At 51.0% G+C, this 18886-nt stretch overlaps 1 protein-coding gene across 1 annotated transcript; it reads left to right on the top strand.

The window, feature by feature from the left end:
- Nucleotides 1-97: 97 nt before the first annotated feature.
- On the top strand, nt 98-18048 carry STRIP1 (striatin interacting protein 1). Its single transcript, XM_001493712.6, has 21 exons — nt 98-312; nt 2799-2868; nt 3625-3699; nt 4129-4263; nt 4362-4482; nt 5319-5387; nt 6387-6493; nt 6604-6731; nt 7958-8140; nt 8517-8734; nt 9667-9732; nt 9857-9920; nt 11029-11100; nt 11587-11661; nt 11881-11978; nt 13198-13324; nt 13536-13636; nt 14406-14472; nt 14950-15054; nt 15680-15884; nt 17089-18048. Exons 1-21 carry the CDS (start codon nt 133-135, stop codon nt 17334-17336), a joined length of 2514 nt encoding a protein of 837 aa, XP_001493762.3. The 5' UTR covers nt 98-132; the 3' UTR covers nt 17337-18048.
- Nucleotides 18049-18886: the final 838 nt, after the last annotated feature.

Genomic DNA, 18886 nt, shown 5'->3' with positions numbered 1-18886 from the left:
CAGACAAGATGGCTTCCGGCACTCGCCGCCACACTTAATATGGCGACCAGGGAGCGTTCCTGGAGGAAACCACGCGAGAGTTGCATCGCCGCGGCTGTCCGTGAATTAAGCCGGGGGTGTGGAACAGCCAAGATGGAGCCGGCAGCTGGCGGCCCCGGCCCGCTGATCTTGAACAACAAGCAGCCCCAGCCGCCGCCACCTCCGCCGCCGGCTACCGCGCAGCCTCCACCCGGAGCACCACGGGCCGCCGGGGCTCTCCTGCCCGGGGGCAAAGCCCGAGAGTTCAACCGCAACCAGCGCAAAGACTCGGAGGTCAGGGGCTTCGGGGGGTGAGGCTAGCACCGGGCGGCGGCGGCGGCGCGGGGCCCGGGGCCGGACCGCCCCCTGGTCCAAGCTAGGCTTCCCAGAGGGTTCGGTAGGGCCCGGCAGGGGAGTTGTCATTTTACAACGAAAGGAGCAGGAAGCAAGGCTGGCTTCCCCGGGGCCGGGGACGTGAAGCCGGGGTCCCCGCCCCGAGCCCCGTCGCCCGGGAGAACCTCCGGAGCCGGGGACTGCTCGTTTGCTCCTTTGGGGCCGGAGCTGTGGGCGCGGCCTCGGGGCTCCAGCCTCTGGGGAAGCCGCCCGCCTCCCGGCTCGAGGGTGAAGAGTCAGTGGTCTGCGTGCGCTGCAGGGGGCCGGGCGGCTGCACCCCGACCTCTGATCGCCTCTGGTCCTGTGCGTTCCGCAGCGCGGGGGACGGCGTGTGTGGGCAGGGAGGCGCCTGGCGAGGCTTTGGAAGGCTCTTCGAAGCCGGACCGGAGCCCTTATCACTAACAGTAGTACGCGCCCGGAGACGGCTAGATTAGGAGGGGGGTGCCTTCGCTGTTCACTCTGACCTCAGCCAGGGCAGGTTCGGGCCATGGTTTGACAACGCCTTGTGGCTTGCGAGCCCAGTGCGCCCGATGCGGAACTGTGATCAGAAATATACATTTAAAACCTGCTCAGCATTCCCTCCTCTCTTGCTAATGGGCTGTTCCTCCCGTTCCGGAGACACCGTAGTTTGGAGCTGACTAGTCACCTCACCCCGAGTTAAAGAATTCCTCCCACTGCCTCCCATTGTAAATTCATGAATGAAGACAGGCACGTCGCAGCGTTTTAGGACTTAATCAGCACGATCCCAGAGCACTTATTGTGAGGTCTCCTTCACCTGAGACAACTAGAGGCTGATCAGCAGTCAGACGCTTGTGAATGAGGGGGAATTCCTCATTGTCCAGGCGTAACTACCAGGTCATACCAAGGAGTGATAATACTGTCTTTAGATCTCTGAAACCAGTTCCTCTCAAGGTTTTGTTTTTTTTGGCAAGTGCAAACCTCTGGTAAAACATGTCAAAATTTGGCAAGTCCAAAGTAGACGTACTTTGAGCTTCAAGTGAATTATTTGAAAAAGCAGTGAAACTTGCCTTTTAGGAGCCCTTGCTTCGTGGGTTAATGGGACATCAGTGGTGACTACTTAATAATTTTTCAGGTGTAGAGCATTATGAAAGTGGTGGGGGTGAATCCACCTTCATTACGAGAGGAATTATAGTTTAAAAATAGTTTTGTTTTCCTAAGTAGCCATGAATAGCCAAATAAATACTCTTTGATACATTTAAATTTCTCTTTCTATCTTTTAATTTCCATATGGACTCAACATGGAGAAGGTCAGTCAGTGAACACATTTAAGCTGAGAGACCTGTCTAAATTCGTTTGAGATGCTCATGCTGCCCTGGGCTCTTTCTTGAGTCATAGCTGAGATCAGTAGGCTGGGAGCCTGAGCAATGCCTGGAGGACAGGGAGGCTGACCCTTGATGAGAGCGCACTGTGCACTGTGTGCTACATAATTTTGAGAAGTCCTTAAAAACCTTCAAGATGCATTTTTATCATCCCTAGTCCATAAATGAAGAAACAAGCTCAGTAACTTGTGGAAGTATGCATTCTGTTGCCTCTGAATAAGGAGAAGAATTCTTCATGTCATTCAGTGTTTGTGGGCATATTATGGCATTTTGTGGGTGGTCTTTGTCTTCCCCAGTAGATTGTAATTAAGCTTGAGGACTCTATTTCTTCACTTCTGTCTTCCCAGAACAAGGCTTCCAAGATGGTGTATTCTCAGTGATCACCTATCCCTACCAATAGAAAGATCCTCATTGTCACATTCTCGCCTGTGTGTGGGAGGGAAGCCATTCTGTTTGGCTGGCTGCTGCCTTCTCGGTCTGTCAGTGCTCCCTGAAATTCGAGAGAAAGGCAGGAAGGCTGAGGGTGTCAATACTCGTTTTGTCTTGAGCTGTTGCTAGTCCACTAGCCAGAGAGAAGTGAGGCTTCCGGAATCTTAGCACCATGTGGAATGGTCATTCACTGTACAGAATACATAGAAGCTTTGTGTTCATTCATCCAACAAGTATTTTTTTGAGTATAAACGATTCATTCACTCATTCATGCCAGTAGTGTGCTGGGCATCGTGAAATCATTGATGAGAAAAATGCACAAAGTTCCCACTCTCAAGGAACTTGCAGTCTCTTGGGGAGGCAGACGCTAAACAAATACACATGCCAGAATATAGTTGTAAGTTATGATAAGTGCTCTGAAGGAGGAGTGCCCAGTGCTCTGAGAGGGCTTACCAGGGAGACCTGAGCTAGCCTAGGAGATAAAATACTGCGATAAAACATCAGGCAAGTAGAGGCAGTGGTGTCCTGTGACAGCAGTGTCTCTGGAAGCATATGTGTTTCCTCCTTTGGAAAATTCTCACAGTGATTTTGTGCATCACTCTCTCCTTTTCTGAACAGGGCTATTCCGAGTCGCCAGACCTCGAGTTTGAATATGCTGACACAGATAAGTGGGCTGCAGAGCTCTCGGGTAAAGTGTCGACCTTCATGTTGTTTCAGGGTGTTTTTTTCCTTATTGGTCTTTAATAAGATTGAATGAATGTCATTTTGGAGTTCATTTTTTTCCCTAGTTAGTCCTAATAATGATATGTATCTAACATGTTAATCATTGGATTCAAGCGTGTATCTTCTGTCTTTGGCTTGTCCTTTACTTTTATGAAGCATCCCTGTGTGGTCAGCTCAGTTGGCTGTGGCCCAGTCTCACTGTGGACAGTGATGCTCGTTGGCCATGCACTATCCCCTGACAGTGGTCTCTCTTAGAGCAGTGGGTCATGAGGAATGCCAGCAAATGTGCCTGCCTCTGTGCACATCTGTCACTACACTACTGCTCACGTGTAATGTGAGATTAGCCTGAGCTGCTTCTCAAGCCTCCCTAATACAGGTCCTATTCAGGAGGTAGCAGCCACTTGAGAGAGATATGTTCATGGTTGCAGTCTGCCTCTGGTGTGGCATGGTGCGATCGATGTGCATTGGACTGGAAATGCCCAGATTTATGCTTAACTGGCATTCTGGTTATCAGCTGCAAGAGAAGTCAGCATTCTTTCCATTGTGCACGTCAGGGCACTAAGACCCCTTTCATAATTAGATAGCATGGTCCAGGAGTCACTGTATCTCAGGGACAGGGTTGGGCCTAGAAGCAAATGCCTTACCTTCTCTGCTACGTGTGAGACCTGGAGCTCACATGTGGCATGTGGACGTGGAGCTGATGAGACTTTGTTCTTGACAGAGCTTTACAGCTACACAGAAGGGCCAGAATTCCTGATGAATCGAAAATGCTTTGAGGAGGACTTCCGGATCCATGGTGAGATGATTCCCCTCACTTCTTGGTTCCATTCACCCTGCATCATGAGAGCTGTAGTGTTTCTCGTTGTCGTCTGAATGACCTAAGTTGTCTGGAGTGGCCTAAGAAGCCTGCTGAACTGTGTTTGTTTAAGGCCACATGTGACATTTAGGGTGGGCTTGCAGGTACTCTGGTGGTAGGTTTTCAGAATGTGAGTATTAGGGGAAAAAAAACTTTATGTGATTAAAATTGCACCAAAAATAGCAGTGTTTCAGTCTGGAATTCAGTTTCTTAGAGCAGCAGTGTGACTTTATCCCTTACGTAGAGAGTAACTTATCTTTCTGAGTTTTCTGGTCCTGTGGGAGTCCTGAGTTTGGTGGGTTAACATGCTGTCCATTCCATTGTGAGGATATTTCTGGGCCCAAGTGTAACTGGTCTCTTGCCCTGCAGTGACAGACAAGAAGTGGACTGAGCTGGACACCAACCAGCACCGTACCCATGCCATGAGGCTCCTAGATGGCTTAGAAGTCACTGCCAGGGAGAAGAGACTCAAGGTGGCTCGAGCAATTCTCTACGTTGCCCAAGGTACTGGGTGGTCCCCCGGGGACTTCTGGCACCTCTTTCAGTGTTGTTGCCAGTCAGGTACAGGGAGGGGCTCAGTGAGCTGTGCCCTATGTTTGCAGGCACCTTTGGGGAGTGTAGCTCAGAGGCAGAGGTGCAGTCCTGGATGCGCTACAACATCTTTCTGCTCCTGGAGGTGGGCACGTTCAATGCTTTGGTGGAACTTCTGAACATGGAAATAGAGTGAGTTCTTCTCGGGCTTGAGTGGGGAAGGGGTGGCAGGGAGTAGGGGGACAGAACTTGTGGAACTAACTAGTTTTGAAAGGGTTGAATGGGTCACATGGGGCTAAGGGTCTGGTCCCAGGCTCTGTTCTAACCAGCCAAGTTGAGTCACAGGGGAGTTGGTCACCCAAATTGTGAAGACTAATGAGGGGTCTCTGCAGTTCACTACCACCAGAGATCTCACCGGACGGTGCCAGTCCTGCCCAGGCACACAATGCCCCTCTAAAGGAGGCCTCTCATTTTTAACTCTCTTTTGAACCTGCAGACTGCACGGTGTTTGCACTGTACTTTTCCCCTCAGCAGGAGGCCAGGCCAAGTGTCAAGTCTGACACTTGGGCTCAACCAAAGGATCCTCTAGCCTGTGTCACCACTAGTCCTTTGTTCAGTGGACAGGTCAGCTGCTGCTCATCCAGAGATAACACCATCAATAATAATAGCTAACAGCACTCATTGAGTGCTTATATGTCCTAGGCATTGTTCTAAGGACATTACATGTACTAATTCTTGGTAAGGACATAGCTACTATTACCATCCCCATTTTGTAGATAGGGAACCTAAGGCACAGAAAAGTTAAGTACCTTACCCAGGGGCACCTAGCTAGTAAATGTTACAGGCAGGATTCAAACCTTGGCAGTCTGGTCTGGGGCCTGAGTTCTTACCCACTGGGTCCTGTGGCTTCTTGTGTAGTCTAAGCACGTATCGTAGTGTTGTATTCCCCCATTGGGCAGCGTTTCTCAGGGGAACCACTTATCCTCCTTCCTGGGGGCAGGCCCTGACTCTCAAAATCTCTCCTGCAGCAACAGTGCCGCCTGCAGCAGTGCGGTGAGGAAGCCGGCCATCTCCCTGGCTGACAGCACAGACCTGAGGTGAGGCCGGTGGCAGGCTGGCTCTCCCTGAGCTTCAGCCAAGGCATGAGACCAGAGCGGGGCATGGGAGGGCGTCTGGGTTTCCTCACTGTGTGTGCTCCTTCTGCACACACTAGTCTGCAGGTGTGATGGGCTCAGCGTGTGATTAGTGGACTCTGCTCAGAGCTCTCCCTAGGTGGGGCTCTGGATTGAGACTCCTGAAGGAGATCCAGACTGAAGCCACTTATAGAGCCATAGTGAAGTGTGGCCTCCTGCCGACACTGCTGCTGAGAACTTGGTGGCGTGGGGTTTTGTATCTGGATGAAACACACGATGTGGCTCCCTGGGCTCCACCTTCTCATGCATAGCTTGACCCCCATCTACGTAGGGTTAGTCCTGGCAACTTCACGATGTCTCCTGGCTGTGCAGGATGTAATAGCAACTGCTAAACAGCAGGATCACCTTCCCATTTTTGTGAGGATTAGAGCCTGTCTTTTTGTGAATTTGGAATCTTTCAGACTGGGTGGTGGTTCTCCATTGTAGTTAGGGTCCTTGGGCATCACCCTGCTCGCTCCTGGTTTCCACTCCGTCATAGTAAACACTTCCTTGTTCTCACTTTGATCCTGCTCCGCCTTGTCTGATCCAGCACCCACTTCCACAGCTCCCACCACTGTGTTTTTTCATTCCGGGAAGCTTAGAGCAGTAAATGCTTTTGGCCAGTCTCATTTGTGTTAATCCATTCAGCAACCATTTGTTAAGCACCTGCTTTGAGTAAGCACCTTGCTCGATACTGGAGATACGAAACAGAGTAAGATCTGGTCCCAACCTTAGCAACATGGGGTAGAGAAGGAAGCAGCCTGAGGTGCTCTGTGGCTCTCGCAGTTTTCTCTACGTTACAGTCCTCCCTCACCAGCCAGCCTTTGTGCACAGGCTTTTCTCATGTTAGCTGGGATGTGAGGAGGCCAGGGCTCTCCCTTGATCCCCCATCCTGCTCCATTGTGAGCTGGCTCTTGTCCCCAGGGTCCTGCTCAACATCCTGTACCTGATTGTGGAGACTGTTCACCAGGAGTGTGAGGGTGATGCGGCCGAGTGGAGGACGATGCGGCAGACCTTCAGGGCCGAGCTGGGTAGGACCCTGGGGATCCTGGCTGGAGGCCCTGCCTGAGAGCTGAAGCTGGTGGGCTTTGGGAGGGTCCTGTTCCTGCCTGTGATCCTGATACCTTTGAGTCACCTCCAGGTTCCCCACTGTACAACAATGAGCCATTTGCCATCATGCTGTTTGGGATGGTGACCAAATTTTGCAGTGGCCATGCACCCCACTTCCCCATGAAGAAAGTTCTCTTGCTGCTCTGGAAGACTATCTTGGTGAGCACCTCCGTAAAGGGTACTCAGGTGCTAGGGATGGGGCAGGAGGGAGACTTTTCGCTATGTATCTTTTTGAATATTGAATTATAAGAAATATATAACAGCTTTGGTAAAAAAAAAAAAATTCTAAAAGAAGCTTCCTGAAGGGAGATGACAAACAAGTACCACTTTTGGGTCACTGCAGCCAAAGAGGACTTGGCCTTTGAGAATAGATTATTGGCTCCATGATTCCTAGAGGCTGATTTCTGTAGTCATAGGACACTGCTCCTGAACCTGGAGTTTGTAAAGTGATTTGAGGCAAAATTAGAGCTGGTATAATTGGCGCCCCTCAGTCAGATGTCACTTGAAAGAAGCATGAATGAGCCCTGAGCCTGCCTTCTCCTCAGGGAACGGTGTGAAACCTGACTCCGTTTCTAGGTAGGGAAAGAATGGGTGCCAGGGCAGTGGGCTGGCTGGCACTTGGCTCGGGGGTTATTGTTAGCAGCCAGACCCAGGGCAGACCAGGCCCCCTTCCCACCAGGAGGAGTGACCCGGGATGGAAGTGGAGCTGGAGCGGGGACTGCTGGTCTCCTTGGGGCACACCTTCCTTCCTTCAGAGTGGGCCAGCTCCGCAGATCCAGGACTCCTGAGTTCAGGGCCTCTTCAGGGTGGCCTGCACATTTTATCTTCTCCGACAGCCTTTTGCTTCCCCACGAAGCCTCACTGAGGCCAGAGGAAAGCTGAATTGCCCAGAAACAGTGAAACTAAGTGGCCTAAAATTGCTGAAGGCTCCTGGGATTTTGTTTCTAGGGGGATGTTTAGATGAAAGTTGCTTTTTTTTCCTTAATTTGCACATCCAACAATATATTCCCAATTTGACTCTGAAAGACTGGCATGTACGGCTTTTGACGCAGAAGAGTTTCACTAACTTTTCTAGGAACTTGAAGGGTTGGGCTCTTCAGTCCCTTTGTTTTTTTGACTTGAAGAGCATGTCATACATACAGAGCTAAATGTTTCTGCACCAGCTCAGGAAGCCTGCATTTCTCCTCTTCCCGTCTCTGTTTTCTCTCCCTTGCTGATGTCACTGAATTCTCCTGTGGGTGGATTTAGTCCCTTGTTCGGAGGTTGTGTGGGTCTCTCTAAAGATGTGGGTCATGGTGTCATGGGTGCTTTTGAGCCTGACACAGTGATCAGAGGCCCGCTTATGCACCTGCTGACCCTGGCTCCACACCCTGCCTGTGATGCAGTGCACGCTGGGTGGCTTTGAGGAGCTGCAGAGCATGAAGGCTGAGAAGCGCACCATCCTGGGCCTCCCCCCGCTGCCTGAGGATAGCATCAAAGTGATCCGCAACATGAGGGCCGCCTCCCCCCCAGCGTCTGCCTCAGACCTGATTGAGCAGCAGCAGAAACGGGGCCGTCGGGAGCACAAGGTGAGGACCACACAGGTCCCTGCAACTCCTGAGGGTTCTCGAGGTGCACACACATGGCATCACGGTCCCTGGACAAGCAGAGCTCTGGGAAATTGCCTCTGATCAGCTAGTCAGGATGAAGGCCTCCAGGGCAGGGACACTGTATCCCCAGCCCAGAGCCCAGTTTATAGTGGGTATTCAGGGTGTGGCACCTTTGAGGGACTGGAGCAAGAAATGATTTGTCGTTTGGGCCCGTCTTTGACTTTCTCTCTGGTTTTTCCACTGCCTTGGCTCTCTTCCTACCACCTTTCTGTGTTATTGCCTCTCTAGCCTCCTCGCCCTTTTCTGGTTTATCAGTTGGCTCTTGTCGTCTAATCTCCCTTCCCTCTGTTTTCAGGCTCTGATAAAGCAGGACAACTTGGACGCGTTCAACGAGCGGGATCCCTACAAGGCTGATGACTCTCGAGAAGAGGAAGAGGAGAATGACGACGACAATAGTCTGGAGGGGGAGACGTTCCCCCTTGAGCGCGATGAGGTGATGCCTCCCCCACTACAGCATCCCCAGACCGACAGGCTTACCTGCCCAAAGGGGCTCCCGTGGGCTCCCAAGGTCAGGTGAGTCTCAGACCTCCGAGCACTTTTGGCTCCTGAAACCAGAGCCCTCATGCCCCCAGGCCTGGCACCTAGCCTGAGTCACCACATGAGGTCCCTCTGCAGGGCCAGGCTGATTTTGTCTCTGGGGTGAGGCCCTCTTAAAGTGCCCTGTGCTGGCCCGGGGAGTCTCAGGGGGCTTACTTTGCACAAAGAAGCCCTTGTATGGCTCTTGATCAGTAACTTGGGTTAGCTCTTGGTTAGACATGAGGCTAGTGAAGGGGGATAGGAAAAAATAAAAACAAGGACATTTAAGTAACCCCATCTCCACCTACCCTGGGCTTGTAATGGTTTTTAACAGAAAAATTATAGATTAAGGAATGATTTTTTTAGAACCACAATTAAGATGTTGGAGGTATATTTGTGTGACTCAATGAATGGAAAGGTACCTGGATATAAACGAATGGTATCTGTTTGAAAAGGCACCAACTTAAGAAATAGGTGAACATGTGAAAGGGTATAGAAGTCACTTTCTTGATCCAGGTAAAGCCTCAGTTTTCAGTCATCTGTTATGGGAACACAAAACACTGTTTTGAGACAGGAAAATGTGACTCGTGAAAGTCAGTTGCTTATAGCTCTAATTGTAAAAATTTTAAATATTTGAGAAATTCTGTTGACAAACTTGTTGTTAATGTCTAAATAAAGTATGCTTTTAAGTTTGATGTATCACCTTAATTTTATGAGTATTAGTTGCACATAATGTATTTTCAGGTTATTTATCCAACAACATTATGAAGGACATTAGTCTAAACATTTCGGGGTTTTTTTCCTTCAAAAAGAGAGAGAGTTGTGGAAGACTTTCTTCTGGCTTCACAATTTCTGGACGTTCTATGTTTTATTAACCATGACACGTTGAAATAACGTTTAATGAAAACCTTGCTCTCTTTCTTTGGCAGGGAGAAGGACATTGAGATGTTCCTCGAGTCCAGCCGCAGCAAGTTCATAGGTTACACTCTAGGCAGGTGAGTGTGATCCGAGTGCCTTCTGGAGAAAGGTAGTGGGAAGTTCACTCTCCTAGCCTTTGGTGTTTGGGGCCCCAGGTGAATTGATGTCTAGGCTTGACACAGGGCCTTCTTTATTCACCAGTGACACGAACACAGTGGTGGGGCTGCCCAGGCCAATCCACGAAAGCATCAAGACTCTGAAACAGGTAGGTGGCTTTGGGTGAGCTTTTGGCCTAGTTTGGTCCCAAGTGAGTAAAGTGAGACCAGCCCATTGGGAGAAGCCTTTGTAGACTGTTGTCTGCCTGAAGGAACCTGGGGTAGAGGATGGGTGGACTGTGGCAATACACCTTAAATCAGTTCTTTATAAGTTTTACTTGTTTTAGCTGAACTTTTGTTGGGGACTTACTGGGGGTTCATTAAAGATTATATTACCTGACAGTTATTGGCATTTTAAGGGGCCCAATAAATGGGCCCTCCCTTTTCTTTGCCCAAGTTCTAAGGCAAGTGAGTTAGAGGGGTAGGCAGATGGAGATCGAAATGCCAGCTTTATTGCTGATAGGGTGATTGGAGAATGAGGCATAAGAACATAGCAACAATGGGTGTCCTGATACCTTGCTTCCAGAATTAGGCAGACTCACCTACCCAGCCCCAGGCAGTGCTGGAACCCCACTAAGCCTGGTTGAGGAGCAGAAGAGAGCACAGACTTTTCTTTTTTCTAAAGAGAAAAAGAGAGAGAGGTTGGGCTAAGAGCACCCTGTTCCTCTTCTCGTCACCAGTCAGTGAGGGGAGGAGTGAGTGTGGGAACAGGCAGGGAGAGACCAGGAGTGTTTTGCACATGCATGTCACTCCACATGGGAGAAAAGATCCAGAGTGGGGGAGAGGGGTCTCCCCTAATAACAAATCTGAAATGTAAATGTTGATATGTTTTTGAAATATATTCTGAAATATATTTCTGAAATTTGTAGCACTAAGTGGGCCCTGTGCAGCCAGTACTTGATTCTGAGCACTTGAGTATGCCATTCTGCTTTTAATAGTTTTCCCCCTGTTACTATAGCTATCTAAAAGCCTCTTTCTTTCCTTTAATTTGCTTGATTCTAATCTATTCTGTGCTTTTACACTGGTTTTAAGAGGTAGGTAGGTAGAAAAATGTTTTGGGTTTGGCATTTTAGTTAAGGGTCTTTGTGGTGACTTAGCCCTTTTTGAGAAGATTGTGTTTGAAGAAAATTGCATGGAGTCTTTGCCAGGGTGTGGGAAGCTTGGCCAGAGAATGAGAGAGGTTTTGCCCAGCGCCTTCTTTCCCTTCTCTCTCTGCAGCACAAGTACACGTCGATTGCAGAAGTGCAGGCGCAGATGGAGGAGGAGTACCTTCGCTCTCCTCTCTCAGGGGTGAGTCGGAGGCCTCCTTCAGCCACAGGATCCCAGCTGTCCCCATGCACTGTGCTGGGCCTAGAGCACAAAGCTGCCCCACGCCCTGTCCTGAAAAAGCTCCCGGTCTGCCTCCCATTGCGGGGCTGGCACCTGTCTAGTGCAGGGATTAAGAGCACAGATTCTGAGCCAGTCACCTACCTTCGAATCCTGGCTTCACCACTTAGAGGGCAGTACTTAGGCAGGTTACTAGATCTCTCTGTGCTTTGGTTTCCTCACCTGTAAAATGGGAATAGTAATAGTACTTTCTTCATAGGGTTATAGGAAGGATTTACCGAATTCTCACAAGTAAAGTGTCTGGCACGTTGTGTTTTTCAAGGTTTGCTGTCATTATCACCATCATTATTTACATCAATCTTTACAGATTCTCCTCCAGCCAGCTAGCAGACTGGCTCGGAGACTGTAGTCTGAGCTGGGGTTTTGTATTTGTATGCATTGTGTTAAAAGGGAGAAGAAGACGTGGAGCAAGTCCCCGCAGAAACCCTCTACCAAGGCTTGCTCCCCAGCCTGCCTCAGTACATGGTGAGTCCTTCTCCTCAAGAGTGCTCTGTGTTGGGGACCCCTCCGGTGGCCATCAGTAGGTGCCTGCAGTGGGCTTGCCCTCCCCACTGCACTGGCCTTGAGAGCATTCCCTGCCAGTTTCCTTCAACCCCTCCTCCTGCCCCCTGAGCACCTCTTGAAGGACCACATCTCAGGGTTTAGGTCTGGTCCTGGGCTGTCTAAATGGTCTGCTCCCCCCAGATCGCGCTGCTGAAGATCCTGCTGGCTGCAGCTCCCACCTCAAAAGCCAAAACAGACTCAATCAACATCCTAGCCGATGTCTTGCCTGAGGAGATGCCGTGAGTATCCTTCCTTGAATGGAGCAGGTCAGGGCAGCGGGGTAGTGGGGGAGGGGGAAGTGATTTCCTTTCCATCCCACTGTTTGCTTGACTCATTTAGTTTTTTCTGGCCTAACTTGTCTTCAGGGTAAGTTTAGGGTATTCCTGCTCAGAAGAGAGAAAATGTACCGGATTAAAATGTTGAGTTTCACTGGCTAGAGGGATGGCTTAGTCCAGTTGGCCAGGGTTCGAATGTAGACTCCACCACTGACTGAATGCCTCAGTGAATTGGGGAAACTCATTTCTTCCTCTGTAAAATGAATTGGGCCATGTTCAACATTTCCCAAAACCCCCCCTCGAAAGCTGTGTGATTGGGACATGCAGGACGTGTAGGTTTAGCTTCTGGACAGTTTGCCAGCCCGTAGCTGAGCTTGAGCTGGGTGTGGATCCTTTCCGGTTCTCCAGTGAACTGGCATGCAGAGTATTTGTGATAGTGAACTCCTTAGGGGTTCTTCTTCCCTGAGGCATTGACCTTATCTCTTTGATGTGAGAGTACAAACTGAGATTGTGTTCTCCTTTGAGAAGACCTTGGGCCTTGACCTGATCTCTTGCCTGCCTGCCAGTTCTACTCAGCTCTGAGCTCAACTCCCTGGTGGCTGGGCCCCTTGAGTCTAGTGGTGATAACTAGGTGAGGGAGGAGGCAGGGAGTGGCTGATACCAAAGGGAGTGAGTGTCACTATGGCCCTTCGGAAAAGGGTTCCAGAGTCAAATATTATAATTCCCGTTATAAAGATTTACACTGAGAAGTTCTGAATCAAGAAACTAATTTAACTTAGTGCTTTGTAAATTTGTCTGACTCTAAAACCCTTTTTTCCCCATAACATGAAACATCTCAATGTACTGATATTGTACAGAACAGACTTTGAAGAATACACGTTCTTGTGGTGGCAGAAGCTTAGGGGAGATCTTGAAAAGGAGAAGTTCATTTTTGGAGGAAAAGCAGGGAAATATGCTAAGAATGTGTTTGGGGCCTCACGAGGAAGAAACAAATTGTGCTCAGCTAGACTGCTTGGGAAGTGGGTGGGGGAGCCGTGTGCCTGACCTCTGAGATGTCCATGGGGTGGGTGGTGAGGTGGGAGCCTTTGCTCAGGGAAGGCTCAGGAGTCCCCTCTCTCCTGGGAGCACCTACAAAGGGGCTGCTGCGCATGCTGGCAGCTCACCCGGGTAATTGTGTTTCCAGCACCACGGTTTTGCAGAGCATGAAGCTGGGGGTGGATGTGAACCGCCACAAAGAGGTCATTGTAAAGGCCATTTCTGCTGTCCTACTGCTGCTGCTCAAGCACTTTAAGTTGAACCACGTCTACCAGGTACCTGCAGGGCCTCCTTTCCTGTCTACTGGGCGGGGGCCTCAGGCTGTGCTCCTCCTCCAGCCCCGAAGAACAGAGGCCTTGCCCTTCAAACCCCCTTGAGCTCTGCATGAATGTTCTGATACATAGGGCTCCAACCAAGGCCTTTTATCACTGGAGGAAAGAGGGTGAGGTTCCAAGGGGCACGCTTATTCTTTTCTGTTGGTTTCAGTTTGAATACATGGCCCAGCACCTGGTGTTTGCCAACTGCATCCCTTTGATCTTAAAGTTCTTCAATCAAAACATCATGTCCTACATCACTGCCAAGAACAGGTGATAAGGACCAGGGACCAGGAAGGGGTGGGTGTGGCCAGATGGCTGGATTCCCAGCTGCCTCTCCCACTGAACCCATTCAGCACCTACAGAGCCAGCACTCTGCCAGGCATCAGGACACAAAGATGAATGGGACATGGTCCCTGTCTGTGGAGAAAGCCAGTGTGTCAAATCTGAGTCCAGCTAGACTAGGGACAGGTGACTCAGCCTGTGCCTAGGTGGGAGGGTTCTCATCCCAGTACTGCCCTTACTGTCCTTCTGCCCTTTTTTTTTTTTTTGAGGAGACCAGCTGGGCCGCCTGCTGTAAGGACCTGGGCCTTGTGCACTGTAGTGCCCTTTCTGCTGACTCTTACCTCCCCTTCCCCTTGCCTGGTGCCAGCTCTATGTACTTGACAGTGCCCGCTCATCAGTGTGATACACCATAGGGTGAGCTGTCAGCCAGACACTCTCTCCAGCAGGGGCTTGGCATAAATTAATTGCCTTGGGAAATCTCCTCCAGCCCTAGCTTCATAGTTGTGGAGAAAGCAGGGTGTCCACCCCTTAGGAGATTACAAGCTGATCTCTGGCCACAGAGGGACCTTACAAGTTCTCTTATAGCAAGTATTTCCTCCTCTTGCAGCTGGGGAAACCAGGGTGGTGCAGACAAGGTAGATTCTTGCTTCCACTCCAACAAGTGAGGGAGGAGAGCCAGGAGCCAGCCCTGTCATGGCTGTTTTGCAGACCCCAGCCTTTGCTCATGGTGGGCCTCTGGGTTCTCTTGCCTCTGCAGCATTTCTGTCCTGGATTACCCTCACTGCGTGGTGCATGAGCTGCCGGAGTTGACGGCCGAGAGTCTGGTGAGTGGCTAGGCTCTCCCCAGCTGACCCTTGGGCGTGAGGGTCGGTGGTGGGAGCCTGCCCAGGGATAGAGGTGTCTTCAAAGATGAGGTCACTGCTGAACGCCTGTTTAAAGCACTTTAATTGCATAGAAGGACCAGGGGGAGGGACCTTGCAGAGCAGAAAGATTTCGATATAGGCATTAGTTTGTCGGGAGTGTGGTCTTCAGGCGCTGTGGACCCAGAGCTCACCTGGTCGAGTTGACACAGGCCCCAATATCATGTTCCATGTTTCCTGCAGGAATATTCTAGGGACCTGCCCCGCCCCCTGCCAATTTCTGGGATGGAGTCCCCCTAGAAGTGGGCTGCTGTGAGAGGAGAGGGTTCCTGGTACAGGCATGGAGACCGGCTGTTCTGAGATCATATATGTGAGGGCCTTGGGAACTGCTGAGCACCCTGCAGCTGTGAGGGTGTGATTGTTCCTGGGTTTTCCCTGCAGGAAGCAGGTGACAATAACCAGTTTTGCTGGAGGAACCTCTTCTCTTGTATCAATCTGCTTCGGATTTTGAACAAGCTGACAAAATGGAAGCATTCAAGGACGATGGTGAGTTGGCTTAGGCAGCAGGCATGAAACTTGGAGCTCAAAGCAGAGGGCCACGCCTCGGGGAACAGGGAGTCCCCACCGTGGTCTTGCTGCTGCAGCTACATCCTCCTCCCCCAGCTTTCCTGTAGCCACATCCTTGCATTTTAAGGGCTGATTCCTGGTTCCTTGAGTTGGACTGGAAGCTAGAAGAGGCTCAGTCATGCACTGAGATAAACCCACACTTAGCGAAGGGATTTTCCTCTATCCTCTGAATCTCTGGTGGTAACATAACCATGGTTCTAGGAGTCTCCCTTCACTCTGGGTCTGGGGATGCCTTTGGGGTGGGGAGGTCCATGAATCCTCTGAAATTGTATGCACATGCACATAGGAATATTTCTGGTCCAGGAATTCTTAGCTTGCTTCAGATTCCAAAATGACACATAATTAGGGTGATGAACCATTCTGGTTTGTCTGGGACTCTCCTGGTTTTAGCATTGGAAGTTCCATGTCCCAGGAAACCCCTCATTCTGGGAACAGTGGGACACTTGGTCACTTTGCCCATAACCCCAGAAGGGGTCGGCAGCAGGGTAGCGGTGCCGGCCTTTATTTCTTCCCTTGCTTGGGCCTCTGCCATGCCCCTTCCCAGATGCTGGTGGTGTTCAAGTCAGCCCCCATCCTGAAGCGCGCCCTGAAGGTGAAACAGGCCATGATGCAGCTCTACGTGCTGAAGCTGCTTAAGGTACAGACCAAGTATCTGGGGCGGCAGTGGCGGAAGAGCAACATGAAGACAATGTCTGCCATCTACCAGAAGGTGCGGCATCGGCTGAATGACGACTGGGCCTATGGCAACGGTGAGGCTCTGGCATGAAGCGGGGTGTGGGTGGGGATGTAGCGGGAGAGGTGACGTCTTTCCCCCTCTGCCCTAAGCTCCCCTCTGAGGAATGCAGAAGAGCCCAGCTCCTGCTTTTGTGGCATCAGGGTGGGAGCTCTAGGAAGGACTTTGAGAAGCTGCCCAGGCCTGGCGTCCGTGGTTATCCCCTAGTTGTTTCTGTCCCTCTCCTGTAAGTCATTCCTTTTCTGGGAAAGAAGACTCTGGCCCCATCTTCTCTTCCAGCTGTAACTGCCTTAGTTCTGGCCACCGAAATTCTCACAGCTCCTGATGGCTTCCCTGCCTCCAGTTTCTTTCCCTCCATCAATGCCTCAAATTTTGCCCCAGTGATCTTTTCAAAATGCAAATCTGATGGTGTTACCTCCCTGAGTAAAATCCTTCATTAGCTTCCAGTTTCCCTTAGAATTAGAGCTAGACTCTCAAGCAAGGTGTGTGAGGCCTACCATCCTCCCTCCTCCTTCCCCTCTGTAATCTGACCCAGCTCCTCTTCAGCCCAGCCTCTGTCACACCCAGGGCCCTGGGCACACAGAGCACTCAGTCAGTGCACATTAGCCATGTTGTCCCCCACTTTTGTTCCTTCTCCCGGCAGGGTGCCTCCTATACCCTCTCACTGTCCTGTATCTGCACAGGTGTTCTCCTCTGGGCAGCCGCCTCAGCCTCCTAGGCACAGTGGGCTCTTCTTCCCTGTTTCCTCTCAGCATGCTGCCCACGGTTACAGTTCCTGGCCTCTGGCATGATGGCCAGGTGACTGCATCTGCATTCCCAGGGCCCTGTGAATTTGTGCAGACCCAAGGTGGCACACGGTATCTGGTCAGGGAATTGAGAGAATAAGCTGATGAGGGGATCTGCATGTTCCTGCCTCTGACCCCAGAGAGCCAGGCAGAGCATAACTTTCAGAGAAGTGTGTTGTACCTGTGGCTCTCCCTCACTGGGTCCACATACACTGCAATGTAAGCCTCCTTCTCTGTAGATGTGGCTTTTCTCCTTTGACCTGACTTTCCTTTCCATCTAGGCAAGAAGTGCCTGAGGATGGGGCTTGGAGGCTTCCTGCTCCCGGTTGACAGTCAGCATTCCTAGTCCAGCTGGCCTGTCCCCGAGCTGCAGTGAACCCAGGGGAGCTGCCACAAGGGCTTGGCTTCTAACCATGTCTTCCTGCCTTGTCCCAGATCTTGATGCCCGGCCTTGGGACTTCCAGGCAGAGGAGTGTGCCCTCCGTGCCAACATTGAACGCTTCAATGCCCGGCGCTATGACCGGGCCCACAGCAACCCCGACTTCCTACCGGTGGACAACTGCCTGCAGAGTGTCCTGGGCCAGCGGGTAGACCTCCCTGAGGACTTCCAGATGAACTACGACCTCTGGTTAGAAAGAGAGGTCTTCTCCAAGCCCATTTCCTGGGAAGAGCTGCTGCAGTGAGGCTCCTGGGCAGAGAACTGAAAAGGGAGGAAGGGGTGATCTCCAGGTACCCAAGGGACAGTTCTGGCTCATTGCTGCAGTGCTCCGGTCCTCCTCCAGGTGGCAGCACAGCCCCACTGTGCCCTTCCTAGCCAGCCCTGGGCTTGTAGGCAAGTCCAGGTTTGGTCTCGTTGATTCCCAGTATCCTGCTTGGGAGTGGTCATCTCTCTGCTTGGGATCCTCTCTTCCTTCACTTTTCCTCACCCTCCTCTCTTGGACATGATTGGTTGTAGCTCATTTCTCATTCAGCTCAAGGCTCGGAAAAGCTGGGATGGGCTGGGAACCTATTGCATGTGAATTTCAGGGGTCATGCTGACTCCTCCTGAGACCCGCAGATCCTTGCGTGTCAGCTCGCCAAGGAGGGCTTAGGATTAGAGCCAAGGCCAGAAGGTTGGCATCTTGGTTTTGCTTTGGGGGATTTCCGATGTCATTCCAGCCTTCTGCTAAGTTTCATACAGAAGCCGTTGCAGAGGCTCCTGCAGCTGCCTCAGCACTTGGTTGTGGACAGGGTTGGGGTAGGAAGAGAAGCTTCCCTTAGCCAGAGGTGCCATTTTTCCTCTTGGTTTGCAAGGGTCTGTAAATATCTATATATAAATCTGTGTATCGTCGTGTGTCATGTTGGGGTTTTTAATGTGTTTGTGTATTCAGTTTACATTAAAAGGAAGCAAAAACAGTCCTCGTTGCCTTGCTGTAGGAAATATGGCCCTTGAGTATCTCATCCAGGTCTAGAAAGTGAGTCTTCTTGCCAGCATTGATAGGTCACCCACTTGTCCCCTGCCGAGCCACCCGCCTTTCCCTTCTGAGGGGGAAGCAGAGGAGGATTGACACTTGGATCCAGAGTGTCCTCTCCTCACATCAGTCTGCCATTGCTGCGGCTCAGCTCCAGGGCTCTGGGCTGCCGGAGTAACAAGTTGTCCTGCACCCCTAGGTTTGCTGTAATTGCAGTAGGAGCCCCAGGTTTCTCTGGATCACACCCTGAGCTGGCCTGAGCCAAATCGATTTCAGGGCTTGATCAGAGAGGGGGTCGACTGCTCTGGGCCCTCACTGGGTCGGGTGGTTGAGACTGGGAATAAACTTCTATGCCCAGAGCTTATGTTATCATCAGGACTCAGCTTCATAGTGGGAAAGAGAGTGTCAGAGGGCCCAGGAGCCTGTGTGGCTGAGAGAGAAGCAAGGAAAACCTTTGTGGCAGGTGAGTTTGAGGCCTCCTGGAGCCTGTACCTGGCTTTCAGATCCCTATACACATCTGCCTCCAGCCAGCTTGATCTTGAGGCTCTGCGTCTGAGCATCTTACCATTCTGATGCTGGTAAAAGGAGGTTCCCGTTTCAGAACTGCTTGAAGTTCCCTTATCTTACCTGTAGGCCATGTGTATGGGGTCTTAAGTCTCCAAGGGGTCTTGACTTATAAAGGAAGCATATTCTAGAGGAAATCTCTCCTTTGTTGGTTCTTCCATTCATTGCCTGCCTGGCTTGGCTTCTGCTGAGCCTCAGTCCAGGCCTCAAGCTGGGCT

This window comes from Equus caballus, chromosome 5 (assembly GCF_041296265.1).
Source record: "Equus caballus isolate H_3958 breed thoroughbred chromosome 5, TB-T2T, whole genome shotgun sequence".
Classification (NCBI taxonomy): domain Eukaryota; kingdom Metazoa; phylum Chordata; class Mammalia; order Perissodactyla; family Equidae; genus Equus; species Equus caballus.
This window is presented reverse-complemented; position numbering and strand designations above follow the sequence as displayed.